Source organism: Lytechinus variegatus, chromosome 14 (genome assembly GCF_018143015.1).
Source record: "Lytechinus variegatus isolate NC3 chromosome 14, Lvar_3.0, whole genome shotgun sequence".
In the NCBI taxonomy this organism is placed as follows: Eukaryota; Metazoa; Echinodermata; class Echinoidea; order Temnopleuroida; family Toxopneustidae; genus Lytechinus; species Lytechinus variegatus.
The window spans coordinates 15,270,316-15,294,274 of NC_054753.1; the positions used below are offsets into that span (position 1 = coordinate 15,270,316).

At 36.9% G+C, this 23,959-nt stretch overlaps 1 protein-coding gene across 1 annotated transcript in view; it reads right to left on the reverse strand.

Annotated features, from left to right (window-relative positions):
• LOC121427222 (solute carrier family 2, facilitated glucose transporter member 1-like) overlaps nt 1-23,646 on the reverse strand; it is a 56,658-nt gene extending 33,012 nt beyond the window's left edge. Inside the window, exons 1-3 of the mRNA XM_041623519.1 lie at nt 23,476-23,646; nt 12,109-12,210; nt 6,626-6,786 (exon numbers count right to left, since the gene is read on the reverse strand). Coding sequence (XP_041479453.1) covers nt 6,626-6,786; nt 12,109-12,210; nt 23,476-23,643 — 431 coding nt within the window. The 5' untranslated portion in view covers nt 23,644-23,646. The remainder of the gene's footprint in view (nt 1-6,625; nt 6,787-12,108; nt 12,211-23,475) is intronic.
• Between the last annotated feature and the right edge of the window lie 313 nt (nt 23,647-23,959).

The window sequence follows — 23,959 nt, forward strand, 5'->3', positions numbered from 1 at the left end:
AAAAGAATAGAGTTGGGCTGAGGGGAGGAAATATAAAAAAAATTGAATCTGGGCCCCTGTTGCATGAAAGTTACCATTATGGTAAATCCCATGGAATCCTTGATTTTGATTGGCTATTGAGCAGCGATACCATGGTAGAACTTGGAGCAGGGGCGGATTCCAGAGGCGGTATTCTGAACATTGTCTTTTCTCCATATTTTATCTTATCTCAGAGATATGACAAAATTGGTATTCTGGTGGATGTCATAACTTTTGTCACAAAAATTGTCAATAATTTTGTCTCTTCTCTTTAGCGCGCAGCAAAAAATATGTGGCTTTAAATGCGCGTAATCCTTTTACACAAGCAAAAGATATGACAGAAGTTATGACAGGGGGTAGCAGTCATAAATTTTGTCATATCTTTTAGTACCAAATATCCCGATACCCTGCCGACTGAATGTCAAGCAAACAATTATGGTCATTTTCAAACGTGAGTGACACGACAATCGGAGAGGTTTAAGGGCTCATATCTTCAAACTTAAAGGTTATGAATCAATCATGACTACTATATCATATACAATGTAGGACTGGCATGGGCAACTACGAGTTTGATTTGAATTCAACAATTCGTTTAGTAGATATGATTAAAAAATGGTGCGTGAGTGACACGACAAATTTTGGACATGGGTTTCTGACCACTATTACACATATGGTTGGATTCGTGCCCAAGTAGTTGTCATGGAGTACTGTGAGTACCAGTAAATGGACATAAATAGTGTACCTATCTAACACATATAGTCAAAATCAATCAAACCTTCTCTATGGAAAATGGTACCCTCCTATATACCGTGAGTGACACGACATCCAAAACGTGAGTGACACGACAAGTGCAAAAATACAACATTTATCTCAACATTGAAAGTATTTTTTGCATGATGTAGAAGAGTAAAATACCATTAACCAAAAAACAAGCTTAATTACATAATAACTGCTTTCTTTAAAGTTCATAATATGTCATCCTGATGTTTTAATCTTGGTTTATGGTCATATTTGCCCATCAACTCATATTCCCTATACCATACCACATTGTCACACTAGGGCTTCTACCACTCTCCTCTTTAGAGGAGGAGGGGGCACTTGAAGGAGGTGTTATGAGGTCTTGGCATTGACATCAACTCAAACATTCTTTTTGTGGCCTGATATCATTCAAAACTTTTAACTCTTTCTCCCTATCTGTATATGAAAGTTTACAGGGTTTTTTTACAATTCAGCATCCACAAGGGATGGAATAATTTTTCCTTGTAAGAAAGGTATTCTCAATAGTCACTCACATCATCTGGCATGGTCTGGTAGCCAATGATGTCATGTATGACTCCTTTTTCTTGAAATATTGGATTACAATATTATCCTCCTTTAATATTTTAGGTATTGTCCAAATAGGACATGGCAGTTTCAATGTCTTTTTTGGTACCAAACCACAATCACGTTGCTGCACACTTCAGATGGACTATCAGCAAATCCTTGAGAAACTTTGGGAATTCAACTCAGGTTTTCTCCTGAACACTGCTTGTATGTGGACCCTCCCAAGGCAGTACATGTAGGCACTATACCAAAATTCAGAGCTATGCTTTTAGCTGGAATCTTGTAAGGCTGCGTTTATGCGACCTCAACCCAGAATCATGATTGGAATCACGATTTGAATCATGATTCAAAACAGCAACATGAATCACGATCCGACAGAATCAGCGTTTATACGACCATCTTTCTAACGCTGTTTCTCCCTGAATTCGGGCCGATCCAGTGCGCATCACAGTGCGCAGTTTGACCCAGGAAGTATAGGTCAACATTTTCGCGCGTGTTTCTAACTTCACGTCGGCTGCTAGATTTTTGCTGCCACCGGAGCTAACGCGCGATCGTTTGTGCAAGTGCAACTCGGCTTCCGAAAAATAAATCTTTTACTTCCAGAATTCCGTGTATTGTACCTCGTATTGTTTTTGTTTACTTGTATTCAATCTTGTCGGTTCATCAAAAATGGTGTTCGGTAGTACTGGGCACGAATTCTGTTAATTTTGTCTCGACAGGCGGGCAGGCGGTGCCACATCTCCGTTGAAATCCCTCCCTTGCAAGCGCCGCTGAAAGGGACTAGATCGTCTTATATTTCTGTGAATCCCGGTAAGGGATGCTTGTGCTTCAGGCTCAGCCCAAAGCACAAGCAGAGCCCTGAGTTTGTCGTCAGTCCAATTTGTGCCTTTGGAACTTGAAGACATGATTGATGAAAACAGTGAAATCAGGGTGACCAGACGTCCCGTATTTCCCGAGAGTGTCCCGTATTTCAGAATATTGAACAAAATGTAGTTAATACATTTAAAAGTGACGAATTTTCATTAAATAACCAACAGCTGACGAAGCAGGGACAACAATTAAATCGATAACTGTAAACTTTTGCAAGTTCTGCGATGATTTCTTGCTAATACATTGCAAACGAACTGGCCTCCTGCCTGTGTGTGGCAGGCTACTAGCTAGGCATGGAGGATCGAAGCAAATTCTCAATGGTGCAAACACCTCACATGATAAACAGTTTTTCCACCAAAATAATCACAAAATCGGCGGGAAATTCTTATAATTATACTATGGATTCTCTTTCGTTTTGAGTCTTGGTGTGCACGATGCCGCGATGTTTCATCTAATTTTTAAGTTTGACAATATGTTTCACTTTGAAATTTTATTCATTTCTAAAACATTTTATGTTTAAAATTTTAAAAATACATTTAAAAAAACACCAAATAAAGTTATGATTTTTATTAGATGATTGGATTTTTTGTTTACTTGAAGTTTGAACTTTTCCCTTTTCTTTATTTTATATATACCCTATCCTTTCTGCTTGCCCTTTTTTGTTCCATCTATCTTTATTTCCTATCTTTCTTTACTCGACATTTTCTTTTCTCTCTCTCTCTGTTCATTTTTCTTTCTTTCCTTCTTTATCCAATATACTTTTTTTATTTCCTTCATTCTTTCTTTCCTTATAATTACCTTGGATTCCCTCTCTCTTCGTCTCCTGTTTCTTTTCGTTCTTTCTCTCCTTCCATTATTTTCTATTTTTTCGCTCTCTTCCCCTTCATTCTTCCCTTCCATTCTTTATTCCTTTCTTCATTTTTCCCTTCTTATTCTTTTCCCTTATTTTTATTTTCTTTCTTTTGTTTCTTTCTTTCAAAGAATGAAGGAAACATGTTTATTTCCTTCATTCTTTCTTTCCTCCTCTTATTCTCACCTTTCCCCCTTTAATTGTCTCCTTTATTTTGCGAGACATTTATTAATCTTCCCTTCCTTTCTTTCTATATTCATTTCAAAGAATGACGGAAACCTTATTTTATCTCTTATTATTTCTTTCCTCCTTTTATTCTAACTTTCTGTTATTTTTTCTGTTTTCCTTCATTTTCTTTCCTTCCCAATCATCTCTTTTCTTTCTCTCCTTCATTCTTTCGTTCACCTTCCCTTCTATTCTTTATATTTTTTTCAAAAGTCTTATTATTATACTATGGATTCTCAGAAGCCCACACTTTGTGTGGGCTTCTTTGTTGATCTTCGTTTGTCAATTGTCCCGTATTTCATTTTGTGAAATCTGGTCACCCTGAGTGAAATATACAAATGACGCTACAGTACAACCCCGGGGTACAATACACAGAATGATAATTCCTAAATGCACATGACAATTGGCATATACCGGTACTAGTACACTGGCAATCTGCTACACGAAAATTAACCTGCACGAAACACAGCGCGCGCCTTTGAGTCGAACCCGGAAGAAGCACGACACAATGACGTCATAGAATCATGATTCAAATCACGATATCGTTTATACGACCTTTTTCGTTCGTGATTCTACAGAAACGTCTTTCCAAACGCCCTTTTTTTCGTGTTTCATGTTTGTGATTCTAATCATGATTATATTCAATTTCGACTAAACGCAATCGTGATTCTGCAGAATCGTGATTTGAATCATGATTCTAATCATGATTCTAGGGTAAAAAAGTGTCGAATAAACGCACCCTAAGTGCCTTTTCATTGCTAATTATTTGATCATATACCATACCACGGGAATCCAGGGAAAGCCACAAGGTGAAAGACGCAGTCAGTACCTGATTCTTGCAGTCTGCTACTATTACATAACAACTACAAGTCATTTGCCTTTAGTTTTCTAAGCCCTTGGATGTCACACTAAAATCCAATTCAGCATCCCAACCAGGCTCCCTTTATACCTCAATAGCTTTTTCCCCTCGAGGTCCAGCTCTGTTCTTATCAGGGTACCCCCCCCCCAAAAAAAAATGATCTACTGGTACATGGCAACCCATCCAAAGTTGCTCAAATCAAAATGCGGTCTCGGTTGGGACTTGTTGGGACCTACATGAACATGCATCATTTTGTTGTAATGAATATGTGTAAATGCAAATCTGCTCTGAACACACATCGGCCCGCTTACGGTAGTTTGCTGTTCAGACCCTACATGTAGTTAATCACTAGCGGTATGAATGGTGGCCGAACAAATAATGATTTTGAACTTGGCATGTAGCTGCTTCAAGCAATATCCAAAATGTTCTATCAAATCTCAGTACATTCTCACCTGAAATGTTTATGTTTTCTTGCAAATTTGTTTATTTCATGTCCTGGAATACAAGCTTTGTGGCAAATGAAAAGGTTGATTTAATCAATCAGAAGGAAAAGAAAAATATTTTCTTTTCCGAATTTGAAAAAATGTTTGGTGTTCATGGTGATCGCTTATATCTCATGTACACTACTTTACCACTAAAATTTCTGCAAATTTCAAAAAAGGATCCCTGACCTTTCTAGCTATGAGTATAACAAAGAAATAACATTGCTCAAAAGAAAGGTGAACTTTCTGCTCATTTCTGTAAATGGAGACAGAGAATGTTCGAGTAATACCTAGGTATGACTTGAACCATCACCATCACCAACCCTTTATGCATAATTGTAAATATGTCCATTGCTAAAGTATAGTGGTTTTTCTCTTGATACATTCATAATTTTGTGTTGATTGATTATGTTGTTATATTCTTAATCACAGTACATTCACCAAAATATGAATTAGGATCCGAGTCTTCACACCAATGGAAAATTGTCAGGATTTTTTAAACCAAGGCAACCACGGAGAGGAGAGAAAATAGATGAACTCAATGTCAAATTCAATATTTCCATAATAAGGAGTAAAATTAGGAAGATGGAGGAAATTATTAGACTAAAATAGGCCTAAATGATGTCAGGAACAACATTTTGACTGTATCCATGGTAAAACGCTTCAAAAAGTACTGGATGTCATTTTTTATACACAATACAATACCGTGAGTGACACGACATTTCGTGAGTGACACGACATTGTGAGTGACACGACACAACTTTAACGGTTAATTTTAGCTTTACCTTAACACATTGGACCAAGTTACTTTATATACAATAAGGTACAGATAAACTGTATTTGCTCCAGTACTGGGATAAATTAATTTTCAGAATACACAGCTCTAGAAAACTTTTTGCATTTAAAACGTGAGTGACACGACAACCAGTTTTGAAAACTTCGAAACCCAATTTTTTTCAGAAAAACACTTCACAGAATTTTTTTTTGCTATTTAGGAGTTAGATACAATACGCAGCTTGTATCTTGCCAACAAATGCACTTCTAAGTTCTAATACAAATTTTACATTGTGATAGGCAATATGTGAATTTTAATGCAAAAATCAACATTTTGTAACATTTAATTTCCCTTGCATAAAATTCACTGTATCTCAAGACATAATTAATAATTTTATGTAAATGAAATGGAAAAATATACTTTAAGATGTGTAGTTTTAAAAAGCATTGAAGCCTAATGATTTCTAGCAAGTTTTAATTTTCACCCCCATGTCCACTTTTGTTTGAAAATGACCTTATGTTATTTAGATTAGATTGTGGTATTAGTTTCACTGATCTTCCATGACAATTTTCAAAATTATTTTTTCATGCTGCAATTAGTTAGGCCCTCCATATTTACTCCTCCTTTTTTCTCTGTTTTCGTTACTTTTATACTTCTCCTCTAAAATTCTTCATAGCTAGCTCCCTGTCTCTCATTGTAATTAAGCGCATAAATACACGCGTAGTTGCGCGATGCCAGCAACTGTTTTGGGGATACGCCCTACTTGCAACGGGGCTTTCCTATTGGCTAGAAGGGCTCCAACTGGGAACTAACGATGATTTTGATTGGTTTGCTTCCGAAAAGATGGGTGGGAACTTTGAGAGATATGACAGGGAAAAGACAATGTTCAGAATCGATTTGTGACAATCATAGCGGTGTCACATCTCGGAGAGAAATGACAAAAGTTATGACAGAGTTACAGAATACCACCCCAGGATTTTTTTTACGGGGAGGGGGGCACATACCCCCAAGGAAAAATTTGACAAGCCCCAAAAAATGGTTTTAACCAAAAATTACGGGTATTTTGTCCACGAAAAAATTTGACAAGGAAAAAAAAAGTTCTTCACTTTCAAAGGGGGGCACACTTCTGTTTAGATGGCATTTTTACATAACATTTTAGTTGTGCCTCTCAAAAGGAGGGGAGCACGTTTTATTGAACCGAACTAGTAACAAGCCACTCTCACCTCCCAAGGTAGTTTGCAAAGAATCCAGCCGATAGCGATCCCACCATGCCCCCTACAGCAAAGATGGCTACCGCTGTTGACCAGATGAAAGTCACCCTGTCTTGGCTCATTGCCTCACCACTACGTTTGAAGTTGGTCTCATTGATGAATGATTCAATCACCTGAAACAAAGGGTAGTGTTAAAAAGTGGTTTGTCAATTTTTTTTCAGTACACTTTTATTGTAACTTTGTAATTTGAAAGTGTATGTGTTAAAAAAAAAACTGATTTTTTTAATAACTGATTCTGAGGAGCTCCTCAAAAAAATAAGAAGAGCGATTTATTGAGCTCCACGAAAATATAAACATGAAGGACTGGGTCAAAATTCATAGTGCACTCATCTACGTGTATGGTTGAGGACAGCCTGCCCATTCTCAAATTTCACACTTGATTCATCGAATTAAACAAAAATGTTGAATTTCCTACCCACAAATTCATACACCTTGAAAGGACTCAAGTGACAATCAAATAAAGGGGGTTCTTTTCAGTCTTCAGTCTGAACATGGACCTACTAGTAGGACCTAGTAGGTCCATGGTCTGAATAAGCTCAATCACAATGCTAATCAGATCAGTCTTCAGTCTGAACATGGACCTACTAGTAGGACCTAGTAGGTCCATGGTCTGAATAAGCTCAATCACAATGCTAATCAGATCAGTCTTCAGTCTGAACATGGACCTACTAGTAGGACCTAGTAGGTCCATGGTCTGAATAAGCTCAATCACAATTTCTAATCAGATCAGTCTTCAGTCTGAACATGGACCTACTAGTAGGACCTAGTAGGTCCATGGTCTGAATAAGCTCAATCACAATTCTAATCAGATCAGCCTTTGCTGTGCTGCTACCCTTTCCTCAAAGAAATTGTTCTGAATGAATATGCAGAGTGAATCCTAAGGATGGAACACCTTTTGTGCTCCTCAAGACCCACATTTATGGTCAAAGGGTTCAATCAAGATCAGGGTCTCTGCTTGCAGACTTTACATGTATGTTCCTTGGGATTTACATTTTGTTAAAATAGCAGAAAAAAATGATTAAAAACTATTGCCAAAAGTTTGAGAAAATTCATTAAAGAACAAATAGGATATTAGAATTTTAATTATTTGATTTGTGACGTCATATGCGAGCATGTATGGTAAAATATCAATGAAAAAAAATTAATGTACCTTTAGTACATGTATATCAATAGACAAATCAGTTCAAACCTGGTACAAAAGAAAACAAATATGTATTATAGTGGGGCAGCTGCCTTTATGTCACAAGTCCAAAACTTAATAAAATTATAATCACTTTTTCAATCTTTATTAGATTGGGGTTTTCCTCAAACATTCACCAATTTGGACACCAATACTTCTTATTTATTGTTTTCTGCTATTTTTTTTACAACAAACTTTTCTTCAGGGTGAACTTCCCCTTAAAGGACAAGTCCACCCTAACAAAAAGTTGATTTGAAATAAGGGAGAAAAATCCAACAGGCAAAACACTGAAAATTTCATAAAAATCGGGTGTAAAATAAGTTAATATGGCATTTTAAAGTTTCACGTAATGTCACAAAACAGTTACAGGTATATGCTCATTCTGGTCGGTGTGCAAATTGGCAGACTGATGATGTCACCCACTCACTATTTCTTTTGTATTTTATTATACGAAATATGAAATATTCTAATTTTCTCCTCCTTGTCAAGTGAAACAAAGTTTTATTTCTCCCTGACCATGTGCAATTACCATTATTTTAACAGTTTATGGTTAAGTCAAGTTAAGTTGGTCCTTATTGTCAAATCTGTAAAAATTGAAATATTGTATTATTCAAACAATAAAAAACAAAAGAAATAGTGAGTGATGGACATCATCGACTCTCCCATTTCCATATCGCTGAGTTGGGCATCAAACTGTTTTGTGAAAAATAAGCAAAACTTAAAAATGTCATAACTTTCTTATTTTACATCCAATTTTGATGAAATTTGCAGCGTTGAGTTTGTTTGATTTTTCTCTATTGATTCAAATCCAAAATTTTCTGGGGTGGACTTGACCTTTAATATTCAATGTGCCTCATCCCCATTAGCCCAGGTGGATGTGAAGTTGTTCATGGGTTTGATGACTGCACACATGGATTTCAAAGCAGGTTTAAAATAAGAACCTCATACAAAACATGAATTATGATTCCCCTAGGCTCTTTGCATAATAGTTTTTTTTTTCAACTGGGCCATGTTTCTGTCGCGTGAGTTACTGAAATAACATTGTTGGCTACTGTATGACGAACCTTGACTTTAATTAGTTATAAATCTACAAATTTTAGAGATTTATATTATGATTATTTAGAATATTCAATATCATTTTGAAATCGAAAGAATTTCGAAATGAAAATGAAGATCACGCTTATGTGTGAAGTCGTCACATGTGTGCGTAACCCACTTCTATTACCCCCTGACCTAGAACCTGCATAATACACTTAACATTGGAGACTAAATCAGAAAAAAATATTTCCACATGAAAGCTGACTAAAGCATGTCAATGTAACCTTTGAATTTATACTAACTCTCTCAAATTTTCAGATTTATAACTAATTAAAGTCAAGATACTGTACATGTAGGCCTACATGTATGTCATAATTTTGGTCACACGTACGTGACACGTGACCAAGAATGGCCCAAATTAATGAGAATACAGCAAACTTTTACAGTGTGCATTTTTAAGCACATTTAAAATCAGAAAAATCATTAACGTGATGATTCCTCCTTGCATGAAAGATTTTTTCCCCAAATAAGAGAACTACAAACTACAAAATCACTGTACTGTACATACAGTAATATAAGAACCTTGTGACATGTAAGCAGACCTCTGTTATAATGTTTGCATAGGAAACTTAAAGAGAAATACCAGTAGTTGCAGTAAACACTGATTTCATGAGAAAGTCTGTAAAACCAGGCTTAATTGTCAGTATATCATCGAGGATCTAGATCTGGTACAGTTACATAAACTGAACTTTGTGAAATCTTGAAATCTACGTTGAAAAACGTTCACACTGAAGATCACCAACACAGATAGGCACACGTGGGACAGTGTTTTATTATTGCAGGAATAAAGACCCGATGGAAGTGACCGAATCCGCGCTTATTTTGCTTATTTCTCAGCAATTACACCATTTCTCCCAGAATCCTTTGGCACATATTTTTTATTCATAAAAACAGACACTTGGGTGGTCATTATATTAGATTCTGTAAAAAGTCATTTTAAGATCGTTACCAAAACTGGAATTTATCTTTAATGTCAACATCACAATGACGACCAACAAAATCTGTGTTGTATAACAACTTGATGTGGAGACAGTGGAGCTGATACATATACAATATGTACATTGTACACACATTGCAATATTAAATTAAGGGTATGAGAAGGCGGTGTATAAGTTGTGACACTTTGCATTTTACATACGTTAGAATTGATGACTAATAATACATGTATTGTATAAATTAATAGTATGTATCTTGCCTATCAATTCGATTCTTGAGCAATATTTTTCACCTATGGATATAATATAACTTTCTACCCCCACACTGAAAGTCACTGTGGCCTTCGAAAAAACGATGTCAAATGGCTCAACTTGCCCCATCTGTGAGGTAACTTGTGCCACCTTCTGGGGTAAGTTGAGCCACAAAAAACTATGTCCAAAATGTATGCAGGAAGGACCAGCATGTCATCTTTTGACTTGCTATTAAATTCTCTATACAACAGCCTCTAAAAGTAAAAGAATTGTTGTGTGAATTTGCTCCTTTCTACAGGTCTGCATAACAATGGTTTTTTTAAGGGTTTTTTTTTTGTTTTATTATACATTACCATAAGACAGGGGTGTGAGTGGTCACAAATAAATCTGAAAAAAAGCTAGAGAGTGCTAAAGAAGTCTGACATACACAAAGCTCCCATACTTTTTGTACAGTGGAAAGCCAAAAATAAGCTGAAACCGAGCTGAAAATCAAAACAAAATAAATCTGAAATCACATAAAAATCTGAACTCTCACATCCCTGATAAGAATTACCATGGCTCAACTTGCCCCATGTTAGCTGGCTCAAATTACCCCAGTCCGAACATCATGCGATATTTTCACATCCACATTTCTTTAATGCATCCATGATCAAAGACTACATGACAAGAATGAGAATCCATACCTGGACTAACAATTATATCGCTCTTATTTCTTTATTACATTTAAAGACGTCTGCGAATGAAAAGCACTGATCTACATGTAATCATACACTTTTTTTTTTTACTTTTTTGGCTGAAATTTGTGTTTTTCCCTCTATAAAGAGTAATTTTTGTTTCAACCTTAAAAACAATGTGGTGGGGTTAAGGGTTACATAATCGGTCATCAATACATGACACCACCACAATGTCTGACTCATTATTGGCCTGGGGGTGGTGGCTCAACTTGCCCCTATGCTCAACTTACCCCACCTTCCCCTACAGTTTGGGTTAATACATAAATCCCCTTGTGTGAAAGCTCAAAATATTTTCTTTTATCTTTCTAAAAAAAATGGAATACATGTATCAAAGCCTGTATTAAGTTTTACAAATAGATCTATTCAATGAAATGTAAATAATTCTGAGTCACTTTACTATAAATAGCAATTACAGTGCTAACAGGTAACATATTATATCATTAATGAGTTCTTACATAAGATAATTTCATTGAGGAAAAAGTTATCAATCACGTTTGAAATCAGAAAAAGAAAATACATCAATCATGAATCCTCTTTGCAATCATATTTTTTCCAAATGAGAATGCATGATAAAAACTGCCAAATCATTGTGACTTGTATTTTGTACAGTTACATTTGACAAGAATTCCTAAGGCGGAACTTTGTTTGTGTAGTACCCCTAAATACCAACTGATAAAATGGCATGCACGTTTTAGTTTATTGAAGTGGAACTGATACAAGCATTGTACACTTTCCCTACAAAGGTACAGTTTTGGTTCACAGATCAAACATACTGTACATGTAGCACATCACTTTCTTTGATCTTTCCCTACAATTGGAGATCTACTTATCTTGAAATATTCACCATTATTCTCTGAATTACAATTCCAGTGTTTGGTTTTTTTTAACTGCTAGCTTAACAATGAGTTCCTGCACAAGATACTTTTCTGTGTTTTCACAATTTGCTTTATACATGTTTGTATGTAAAAAAGGAATGCACAATTTGATGCTTATTTACCACCAGAGAACACAGAATCTATTTTAGAAAAGAGAAAACTGGGAATTATGTTTTAGATGTTTTTAATAATACATGGAGGTTGCTTGAACATTTTGCAGGATTTTTACCAGTTATATTACACCTAGGTACCAACAATCTAAAACTGAACTACAGTGTACATGTATAGCCAGATAAGCCAGTGCAATCCGAATTAAAAAGAGATAAAATCTAAGAATAATGATGAATGAGGATGAACTTACATTCTGGGGTGCATTGATAACACCAGTGTTGTATCCAAATTGAAGCGATGACCCGCATACTGCTGCAGCACAAGCCAGGGCCAATGTTCCGGTTACTTTTCCCTTTAAACAAAAATGATAAAAGTATGGTAAAATCAAAAGAACATGATATTTTCCCAATTTAAAGGCCCTACGTGTTCCTTTTTAAAATTTAAACAGGGCTCCCAGGAAGCCACGACCCACATGCCTGTTATTAAGTAATACCTGAGCAAGTCTGGAATCAAGATTTTAAATAAGCAATGTTCAACATCTTCTTCAATGGCACTTTTAAAGTAAAGGGAAGGATGAGGTGGTGCTCACTTTAGGGGGTATCAAATGCCATTAAAATATGATATTGAATGGTAAATGTTATATGAAATGGGACACATGCACTGGATAACTGCATGGCTTCAAGGCTACATGCATGTAAATGTATTCTAGTGGCATAATGAGCCAACATTTTGAGATACTGTGTATCAGGCAGAATTTATAAAAAGTTGCAAGCAAGCAAGGAAAATATTTGACATTTTTAATTATTACAAAAATCCAATTTTGTGATAGATTTTGGCATACATAAACAGGGCTCGACACTAGCGGCGGTCCGACAGTCTTAGACCGGTAAAAATCACTGTCGGGCCAGTAGATTTTCAGAAATAGGAAGATTTACTGGTCCGACATGACCAGTAAAAAATATAATTGTCAGTCCAGTAATTTTTCCAAAAATAGCAAGATTTAGGGTCCGACATGACCAGTAATAAAAACCATTGTTGGGCCAATAACTTTTCCAGAAATTGTCAAATTCACTGCAAACCATTTTCCCCGTTAAATTCTGCCATTCACACACAGAATGGATCGCACATAAGTGTACAGTGTACATGCAGCCAGCCTCACAACCCTCGTGGTAAATTCTCTACTGGCTGCGCAAATTAAGCTTGGCTAAACTCTGGCAGAAATCTCTCACAGAACTGTCAAAATTCACGGTTCATACTCATGAAAGGCTCTTACATGTATAATGTCCATATTTCCTAAAAATTGGAGTAACTGTGTCATTTGTAAGCAGTAAAAGGAGAATTTTTCTTTTCTGTTTTGGTTCAAACAGATCGGGTTTCAGGTGCTTATCATCTGAATACATAATAGCCCCACATATGCATTTATGTGCGTGTTGATACACTTGGTTTCTGATTTCTTTCGTAGCTATTTTAATTGAGCCAAAGAGAAACTGATAAATTATTTCTGACGATAGTTTAAGCTTTCTTCCTCTGTTTTCTTCCTATCTTTCTTTCCTTCTTTCTTTTCAATCTTTCTTTGTTTCTTCCCTCTCTTCTTTCATTTTTTATTTCTTTTTCAATTTCCCTTTTTTCTTTAATTCGTTCTTTCATTCTTTCTATCCTTTTAAAAATATTTTTCTCTATTTCATTTTTCTTTCTTTCTTCCTTCCTTCCTTTCTTTTTTTTCTTTTTTTAAATATTTTTCTTTCTTTTATTCTGGAGTCCATCCATCCTATATTCATCTATTCTCTTCTTTCTTTCTTTTTACCCTTTTCTTTCCTTCATTCTTTGTTACTTTCTTGGTTTCTTTCTTCCTTCCATCCATCATTTATTTACCCTTCTTGTTTTTTTGTCTCACCTGCATATAACAGAGTGAGATTATAGGCACCGCTTTTCAGACGGGGGCGAAAGCGTCAACATAAAATCTTAACCTAAGGTTAAGTTTTTGAAATGACATCATAACTTAGAAAGTATATGGACCTAGTTCATGAAACTTGGCCATAAGGTTAATCAAGTATTACTGAACATCCTAATAGAGTTTCATGTCACATGACCAAGGTCAAAGGTCATTTAGGGTCAATGAACTTAGACCATGTTGGGGGAATCAACATCAAAATCTTAACCTGAGGTTAAGTTTTTGAAATGTCATCATAACTTAGAAAATATGTAGTTCATTAAACTTGGACATAAGGTTAATCAAGTATCACCAAACATTCTGCATGAGTTTCACGTCACATGACCAAGGTCAAAGGTCATTTAGGGTCAATGAACTTTGGCCGATTTGGGGGTATCTGTTGAATTACAATCAAAACTTTAAAAGTTTTTGGATCTGATTCATGAAACTTGGACATAATAGTAATCAAGTATCACTGAACATCCTGTGCGCATTTTAGGTCACATGACCAAGGTCAAAGGTCAATGAACTTTGGCAATAATGGGGGTATCTGTTGAATTACCATCATAACTTTGCAAGTTTATTGATCTGACTTTTGAAACTTGGACATAAGAGTAATCAAGTATCACTGAATATCCTGTGCAAGTTTCAGGTCACATGATCAAGGTCAAAGGTCATGTGAGGTCAATGAACTTTGGCAACATTGGGGGTATTTGTTTAATTACAATCCTATCTCCGTAAAGTGTATTGGTCTAGTTCATAAAACGTGGAAATAAGAGTAACCAAGTATCACTGAACATCTTGTGCGAGTTATAGTAGTTTTCAAAGTCAGCACTGCGTGATGCAGGTGAGACGGCCAGAGGCATTCCACTTGTTTTTATTTCTTTCTTCTTTCAGTTCTTTCTCTCTTTCTTACATTCATTCCTTCCTTTCTTCTATCTGTCTTGTTCTTTTCCTTTTCCCTTTGTTAAATCTACTAAATCTATCCTTTTACCTTTCCTTTCTTTTTTTTTTACTGCTTGCTTTCTTTCTCTCCTTTATTCTTTCATTCCTTCCTTTCTTAGTCTCTCAGCCTTTTTTTTTCTTTTCATCTATTCTTTTACCTTTTTTATATTGCTTGCTTCTTTCCTTCCCTTCCTTCATTCATTTATTTCTTTTATTCTCTTAATCATTTTACATTTCCTTTATTTCTTCCTTAATTCATTTCTTCCTTCTTTCAATCCTTCCTTCCACTCTTTCTTTCTTTTGTCCTTCTCTCCTTTTACCCTTTCTTTTTTATTGCTTCTTTCTTTCCTTTACTACTTTCTGGATTTGTTATTTCTTTCTGTATTGCTTGCTTCATTTATTTCCTTCATTTTTTTTTTTCCTTTTTATTTTTGTTCCTTCATTATCCCTTTCTTTCTTTCCTTCTTAGTTCTTTCTTTTTTTTCCTTCCTATATTCAGAAAAAAAAATATGATTCACCCTTCTCTGTCCTTTTCTCTTTTATTCCTTGGTTGTGCAATATTTGGGGACAAGCGAACTCCTTATAAGCCCCCCCCCCCCACCTGAACACCACTGATGTTTTTTAACCTTACATGTACATGTAAGTCTACAAATATTTGAAATGACATCAATTTCACTCTGAGGCCAAGACCTTGGATTAAATTGAGATAAGCTATATTATTGACTGAAAATAATCACTGAAATCATTATTTAAAATAATGATTGATTTTGTTGAGGTTTAATGTCAAATTTCTCACTGAGCGGGGACTTCCTTCCACCACACGTTTTCCCATTGACACAATAACAACTGACTCGGACACTTTTTCAAACGACAAAAATAGTCTTTTTCTTTTCACTCCTGTGGCGGTATATTCTTCCAAGTTGATGAAACAATGATCAAAACACTAAATAAGACAAACTTAATAACACTAAAAACACTATTTAACTGTCTAAATACTCCTCGTGATCCGAGTCCCCTTCCCGTGTTGAGTTCGTCCAATTTCCCATAGGAGGGGACTTGGATAACGAGGAGTATTTAGACAGTTAAATAGTGTTTTTAATGTGATTTTCATTGATTTTAATGATTCTTATTATCGAAAATATTCATTAATCATGTCTATTAAACTGTCTAAAAGTGGCAGAGTGGTTTTGAAGAGGAGGGAAATGAGGGGTAGATGAATATCAACGGGTTAATTGCCGTTTTGTATTTTTAGGAGAGGGGACTTGGATCACGAGTAATAGTACTCCTCGTTATCCAAGTCCCCTCCTATGGGAAATTGGACGAACTTAACACGGGAAGGGGACTCGGATCACGAGGAGTATTTAGACAGTTAAATAGTGTTTTTAATGTGATTTTCATTGATTTTAATGATTCTTATTATCGAAAATATTCATTAATCATGTCTATTAAACTGTCTAAAAGTGGCAGAGTGGTTTTGAAGAGGAGGGAAATGAGGGGTAGATGAATATCAACAGGTTAATTGCCGTTTTGTATTTTTAGGAGAGGGGACTTGGATCACGAGGAGTATTTAGACAGTTAAATAGTGTTTTTAATGTGATTTTCATTGATTTTAATGATTCTTATCGAAAATATTCATTAATCATGTCTATTAAACTGTCTAAAAGTGGCAGAGTGGTTTTGAAGAGGAGGAAAATGAGGGGTAGATGAATATCAACGGGTTAATTGCCGTTTTGTATTTTTAGGAGAGGGGACTTGGATCACGAGTAATAGTACTCCTCGTTATCCAAGTCCCCTCCTATGGGAAATTTGAGAAACTCAACATGGGAAGAGGACTCGGATCACGAGGAGTATTTAGACAGTTAAATAGTGTTTTTAATGTGATTTTCATTGATTTTAATGATTCTTATTATCAAAAATACTCATTAATTATGCCTATTAAACTGTCTAAAAGTGGCAGATTGGATTTGAAGAGGGAAATGAGGGGTAGATGAATATCAACGGGTTAATTGCCGTTTTGTATTTTTAGGAGAGGTGACTTGGATCACAAGTAATAGTACTCCTCGTTATCCAAGTCCCCTCCTATGGGAAATTGGACGAACACAAAACGGGAAGGGGACTCGGATCACGAGGAGTATTTAGACAGTTAAATAGTGTTTTTAATGTGATTTTCATTGATATTAATGATTCTTATTATTGAAAATATTCATTAATCATGTCTATTGAACTGTCTAAAAGTGGCAGAGTGGTTTTGAAGAGGAGGGAAATGAGGGTCAGATGAATATCCCGGGGGGGGGGGCACTCAGTATATATCGCATAGTGGGTATATGCCGCGGAGGGGACCCCCATTTTTACACTCAAATTTCCGTTCCAAGGCATAGCATTTTTGTCTTTTTGAGCAAAAGAACTAAGAAAGCTGCTCCAAGGCATAGCATTTTCTTCTTATCGAGAAAAAACAAGAAAGAAATCCGCTCCAAAGCTTTCTTTGCGCCATTCCGATCGCATTGTTTTGCTACAATGAGCTGCAATTTTGGTGAAAAGCGGACGCCGAGCGCTCTCAGACCATCGCCTCACCTCTCTAGCTGCGCCAGCGCACCCGGCGCAGGCAGCACTAGCTGCGTCATGCACGCATTTCCGTTCCACAGGGATGCATATACGCACTCACACGCTGGCGATCAGTTCCAAGGACCCCCGTTTTCACAAACATTTGTAGTTCCGAAGCCCGTTCCGAGGACCCTCCTTTTTACAATAAGCCCGCTCCAGGGCCCCCGTTTTTTTGTCACGCCCGCGGCACACCCCCACCACTTTTTTGGTCGAGTGCCCCCCCCCCCCGATGAATATCAACGGGTTAATTGCCGTTTTGTATTTTTAGGAGAGGGGACTTGGATCACGAGGAGTATTTAGACAGTTAAATAGTGTTTTTAACGTGATTTTCATTGATTTTAATGATTCTTATTATCGAAAATACTCATTAATCATGTCTATTAATAAACTGTCTAAAAGTGGCAGAGTGGTTTTGAAGAGGAGGGAAAAGAGGGGTAGATGAATATCAACAGGCTAATTGCTGTTTTGTATTTTTAGGAGAGGGGACTTGGATCACGAGGAGTATTTAGACAGTTAAATAGTGTTTTTAATGTGATTTTCATTGATTTTAATGATTCAAGATTATGATAGAAAATATTCAATAATCATCTCTAGGAAACTGTCTAAAAGTGGCAGAGTGGTTTTGAAGAGGAGGGAAATGAGGGGTAGATGAATCAATGGGTTAATTGCCGTTTTGTATTTTTAGGAGAGGGACTTGGATCACGAGTAGTATACTGTTTTAATTCAATTCTATTGATCATCAAAAATAGGAAACAAGTGACTTAGTAGTTTAATTCGGATGAAGGGGGACTTGAATCACGAGGAGTAATTATACAGACATTCTTTTTACCTGACGACATAAAGCAATGGAGACAGCTCAGAGGGAGATATGCAATTTGATTTATTTAGTAAATTAGGGATAAACGAAATAAAGCAATGCCTGAAGAGGGATATATATTCAGGGCCGATTTATTTAGTAAAAATGTGAACGAAATAAAGCAAATTCCATAGTGAGAAACATAAAAAGATGAATATAATCCTGATTTATTTCAAAAGTACTAATTTACGAACTACAGCAATAGAGATTGAAAAGAAGCAGATGCAATTCTGATTTATTACGCCAATAAAGTAAAGACCAAAGATTGTAGAACGCCGCGTACGCGGCGATCTACAATCTTTGGTTGAGACTGAAAAGAGACAAGTCACACACAACTAGGAGGTAGGTTGGTAGAAACAGGTAGGACAAGTTTTACGTTGTGAAAAATTGTCCGTGGACCCGAGTCTCTGGGGACTTGGATCACGATCAGAGCTACCAAGTCTCACGCATTATGCGTGAGACTCAAGCATTTTGGACTCTTGTTCATTCCCTCAAATCTCTGTCTCATGCAACTATCACAGCCTATCCCCATATACATTGTACACAATGTCTGTGATCTCTCAGATTCACAGAAAATCTCACGCATAGCTGGTCTTTGAACTTGGCATCTCTGCACGATAATGCCATTTGCTCATGGAAATAAGACGGGTCTGAAATTAAGGTAAATTCTATATTTCTATATAATGAAGGAAACTTTCCAAACGGGTTGAATACTAGTGCCCTTACGTACGGTACTCAACTGTCTAGAGAGTAGTCTAGATCACTCATTCAATGAACAAGGTTATGATATGGTCTAACTCAGGGAACTCCAGCCCGCTACGACCCTACATGGGCGGGAGCTCAGGACCTTACATGTAATTGACCATACTCATCTGACTAGCGTGAAGTATGGTCAAAATAATTCTCCGAATAAATAGTTAAAACAGAAATCAAGCACTTACCACGATTATATGGATGAAGGTCTAACGAGTGGCAGTTTCCTGACATCTGGGCACAAACTGGAACCTCAAATTCAGAGTAAAAAAACGAAAAGTTCTCTCCTACCCCCATCTCGATCGGCCATTTTCGTTATGAATCGTAACAAAATGGCCGATCGAGACTGGGGTAGAAGGAGAGAACTTTTCGTTTTTTGAGGTTCCAGTTTGTGCCCAGATGTCAGGAAACTGCCACTCGTTAAACCTTCATCCATATAATCGTGGTAAGTGCTTGATTTCTGTTTTAACTATTTATTCGGAGAATAAACTTCGGGCGGGAGTTCCCTGGGTTAGATATGGTCTAGATTAGTCTAGATTAGACCAAAAGCTTCAGTCTCTGTTATTTTGGTTGTTCAGCTGAACTCCGTTGGCTTCACTCACCAAATACAGAGACCAAAGTTCTAGCGCGATCTGTAGCTGTACGGGGGACTCAACGGCCATGTTTATGTACTTAAGATCGGATAAAACGGGGTGGTGAATTTGCCCGACAGCCGAGGTCACTGTTTTTGTTCCTTTTAACTTGATTTTTCTGTTTTTTGGGCAATTAATGCCAAGAGGGAATATTAATTTGCATTTTGGTCGCATTAACTTTCAAAATTTTTATTCATTAAAGACAAAAATTGAAGAGCCCCGGTGGGGAGATTTTGCATTGCAAGCAGGGCGCGACAAACCCGCTTGCCCGCTTGCCCGGGGCAAGTGAAAATGACGTGCGGGCAAGCACTTCTCAAAGTCAATTGCCCGATCGGGCAAGTGGTTGTTGCGTCTTTTTTTTGTACCGTACCTCGTTTTTCCATAAATCATCCAAAATCCACACTCAAAATCATGCTTAAGCCTAAAAAATAGCGAGTAGCGCAGTTTCAAATTCCGAAATTGCGTTATTTTTTCTGTACCACGTATTTCCATACATGGTACCAGCAGGTATGAAAAAAATCAACGCAATGGCCGGGAAACAGTTGAATGTAGTATAGGGGTCCATTATGACTACCACCATGTGCAATTTCTAATGCACATTTTCCCTCCTTCCGATATCACGATTCTGTGATAAAATAATTAGAATTACACAGGAAATAAATCACAGAGTCTAGTAACCTCGCATTGGTGAGTTGTCGTTCGGCTTTGCTTTTCAAAGCGGCCTATAATAACATCCAAAATAACTTGCCGTATTTGTTAATTATAACTTAAAATTCATTTGTTTCCCTTTTTGAGGGGATGAGGTAAATATCAGACAATAAATCACCAAACAAAGCTCCATCTATTTTACAAGGCCGGCGGGAGGCTCACACACGTGCGCATACTAGCTAGCCAGTCTGAGCTCTGTCTCTCTGCCAGAGCTCTGGGGGACAATACGCTCAGTAAAGGCCTCAATGATGGTGATTTTCTGTTTCTTACAGAGTTTACATTTCGGGTATATTATTCAAAATTTCCTATAAAGTTTGATGATTTCTTCATTGTCATGTATATTTAAGTTATTAATGAATACATTCTCACCAAATTTAGACTCCCCCATAGAGAAATGCAATTTTTGTAGAAGTCTGCGTTTTCAAAGAACTTCAGGAAAAGTTAGGGTATGTGGGCCTTTATTACATGGCCGAGTACAGGTTATTGTACTGGAATAGGCGAAGTAGAAATTAGATATTGAATTCATTTATATCAAAGTTCAACTCACAGTCACAAACACACGCACACACACACACACACACCCAAGATTCTAAGCATAGTGAAAAAAATTACTTAAAAATCATACAATATTAAACAATGTTAGTAATAATTCATTAATAAGTGAACAGGTATTCCTCAAAATAGAAAAAAAAGTAGCATGTGAAAACATGTAGATAAAATTATTGATCGAGTGGAACATCATAAAATGATGAAGAAAAGACTTGATGGTTTCCAACTAATTTTTTTTTTAAATCAAGGAAATATGGAAAATAAATGACCATTTCATGGATTTAAAGATGCAAAATGTGAAATTTTAGCCATTCCACTTTTGATGATAAAATAATTTTTTCCCAGTCAATAAAGAGCTGAACATTTTTCACTGGCTTTCTTTATAGTTTCCAACTATACATGAAAGCAATTCTAAGGAAATATGGTATGCAGGTAGCCATTTCATGGATTTAAAGATGCAAAATATGAAATTTTAGCAACTTTTGTTGAAGGGTTTTTTAAAACCTTAAATACCCATAAAATATCGATTTTTTTTTCTCCAAAATAAACGTAAAGACTCAGGCCTACGTTGCTGAAAATATCCTTTTCAATGTGTGTTCTTTTATACTGGACATGATTCTCAATTGTTATTTTGTATACCTTAATAAAAATAATAGTGCCGTCATAATGAAAAAATTATTTAAAAAATTGGGCAAGCAGTTTTTTCTATCGGGCAAGCAAATTTTTTCATCACTTGCCCAACAGGGCAAGTGACGAAAAAAATTTTTGTAGAGGCCTGATTGCAAGTCCCCTGATGGTGGCTGCACGATAGCTAACCCAGGGAACTCCCGCCCGCTACACAAAAATGGCCGATCGAGACGGGGTAGAAGGAGAGAACTTTTCGTTTTTTGAGGTTCCAGTCTGTGCCCAGATGTCAGAAAAACTGCCACTTGTTAGACCATCATCCATATAATCGTGGTAAGTGCTTGATTTCTGTTTTAACTATTTATTCAGAGCATTATTTTGACCATACTCCCTGGGGGGCACTCAGTATATCATAGTGGGTATGTGCCGCGGAGGGGACCCCCATTTTTACACTCAAATTTCCGTTCCAAGGCATAGCATTTTTGCCTTGTTGGGAAAAAGAACAAGAAAGCCACTCCAAGGCATAGCATTTTCTTCTTATCGAGAAAAAAGAAGAGAGAAATCCGCTCCAAAGCTTCGCATATTTTTCGTCACGCCACTCTGATCGCGTTGAATGAGCTGCAATTTTGGTGAAAAGCGGCCGCAGAGCTCCCCGGCGGAGGCCGCGCTAGCTGCATCATGCGCGCATGACCGTTCCGTAGGGATGCATACGCGCTCACACGCTGGCGATCCGTTCCAAGGACCCCCGTTTTCACAAACATTTGTCGTTCCTAAGCCCGTTCCGAGGACCCTCCTTTTTACAATAAGCCCGCTCCAAGGCCCCCGTTTTTTGTCTCGCCCGCACCCCCACCACTTTTTTGGTCGAGTACCCCCCCCCCTCCCCGGGACCATACTTCACGCTTGTCAGGTGAATATGCCAAATTGCACGTATGATGGGGTGACCATAATTTGCGCACATTTTAAAAATCATCATGAAGTTGATTTTCAATCAGAAATTTCTCACAACTCACACAAAATTAATCAAAAATCATGAATACCTAAAGGAAGGCGAGATCCCAAAGTCAAATTTGCTGGACGGAATTGTAAAGTAGGTCAATGGTTTCGTTGTTATCGCGATCTCAAAATTCCATGATGATTGACTGGTGCGTGCCCGGCTGAAAAAGTGTCATAAAAACGTGTGACCTTAATTTGAGCATGATTGTTTTGCAAGGCTTTAGAAAAGAAATCAAGCAGACAAAGGTAAGATCATTATATCAGATGGAGGTTAAAATACCATAATTTTGGTCGGTATCACATTTTACTTATTTTGGAGACCTCAGCTTCCAAACTGGCGATTTCTTGATGCTTGTCAAGAACTGAAGTCTGAAGAAGGTCGGATTTTCTCGGAGCGGACGCAAAAGGTAACAAAATTTGCCGATATTTTGCCAATATTTTCATTGATGGAGATCTTGCCTTAAAAAAAAATACTATACTGAGTAATTTAAGTCGTTCTTTCTGTTGGTGATTTCAGTTTTTCAAAATATTGATTAGGCCTAGATATTGAAGTATTCGACCATGCGCAAAATTAGGTAACGCGCGAATTAAGGTCACACTACCATACGATCCAGGGGCCGATTGCACGAAATGGTCTTTCCAAGGACCGTCTTTCGTGTCGCCCATCTTTTATGATACGCTTTAAGCGGGGTGTTTCTGAGATTTATGATAAAGAATAAGATTTGTTAGCTTGCTTTTAAATCAAATTTTATACAATTTCATGATATATCATATAATTTTATAAACAAATTTTCTGTTAATTTCAACGGACGAATGAAATATGTTTGGAGATAATTTATTTAAAATGCGTTTCACATGGCGCATCATAAAAGATGGGCGACACGAAAGACGGTCCTTGCAAAGACCCTTTCGTGCAATCGGCCCCTGGGCTCCCGCCCGCCGCGGGAATTCCCTAGCCCTACGGGCTATGAATACGATAGCGAGCCGTGATACGAGGAGAAATTAAAAAAATCAAGTTTTATTTACCGGTTTAGGCGATTCCATACTGTTTTCTACCTTCTGTCCATTTGATCCACTTAACTCCAATGGTTCTTTAGTAGTCATCACGCCAGGTACAGTATAGGTAGGATATTCGGCAAATAAAGGTACCTTTTCGTTATCAGAATAAGTGCTACCGACAGCAGCCTCGGTCATTCTACATGTACGGTACTTGGAATTAATGAACACACGTTTTGCAATTGCACTAGACTCGACTATATAGACCATCGACGTAACAAATCGACCACGTGCACTTTTGTTATGTTATGTATGCACTCACATGCTAGTCTACCATGTCTGTATAGGAGGCACAATAAACAGAATATCTGCTAAGTTTTGTCAGTTACTGATATCTGCATTTCACTTTTACATGATGAATTTCGATGGATTTATAAGAGAGGAAAAAATGATATAAGTAATGACATAATTATCATTGTTTTGACAATTCTGGGTGAATTGGGCCTATAAACTT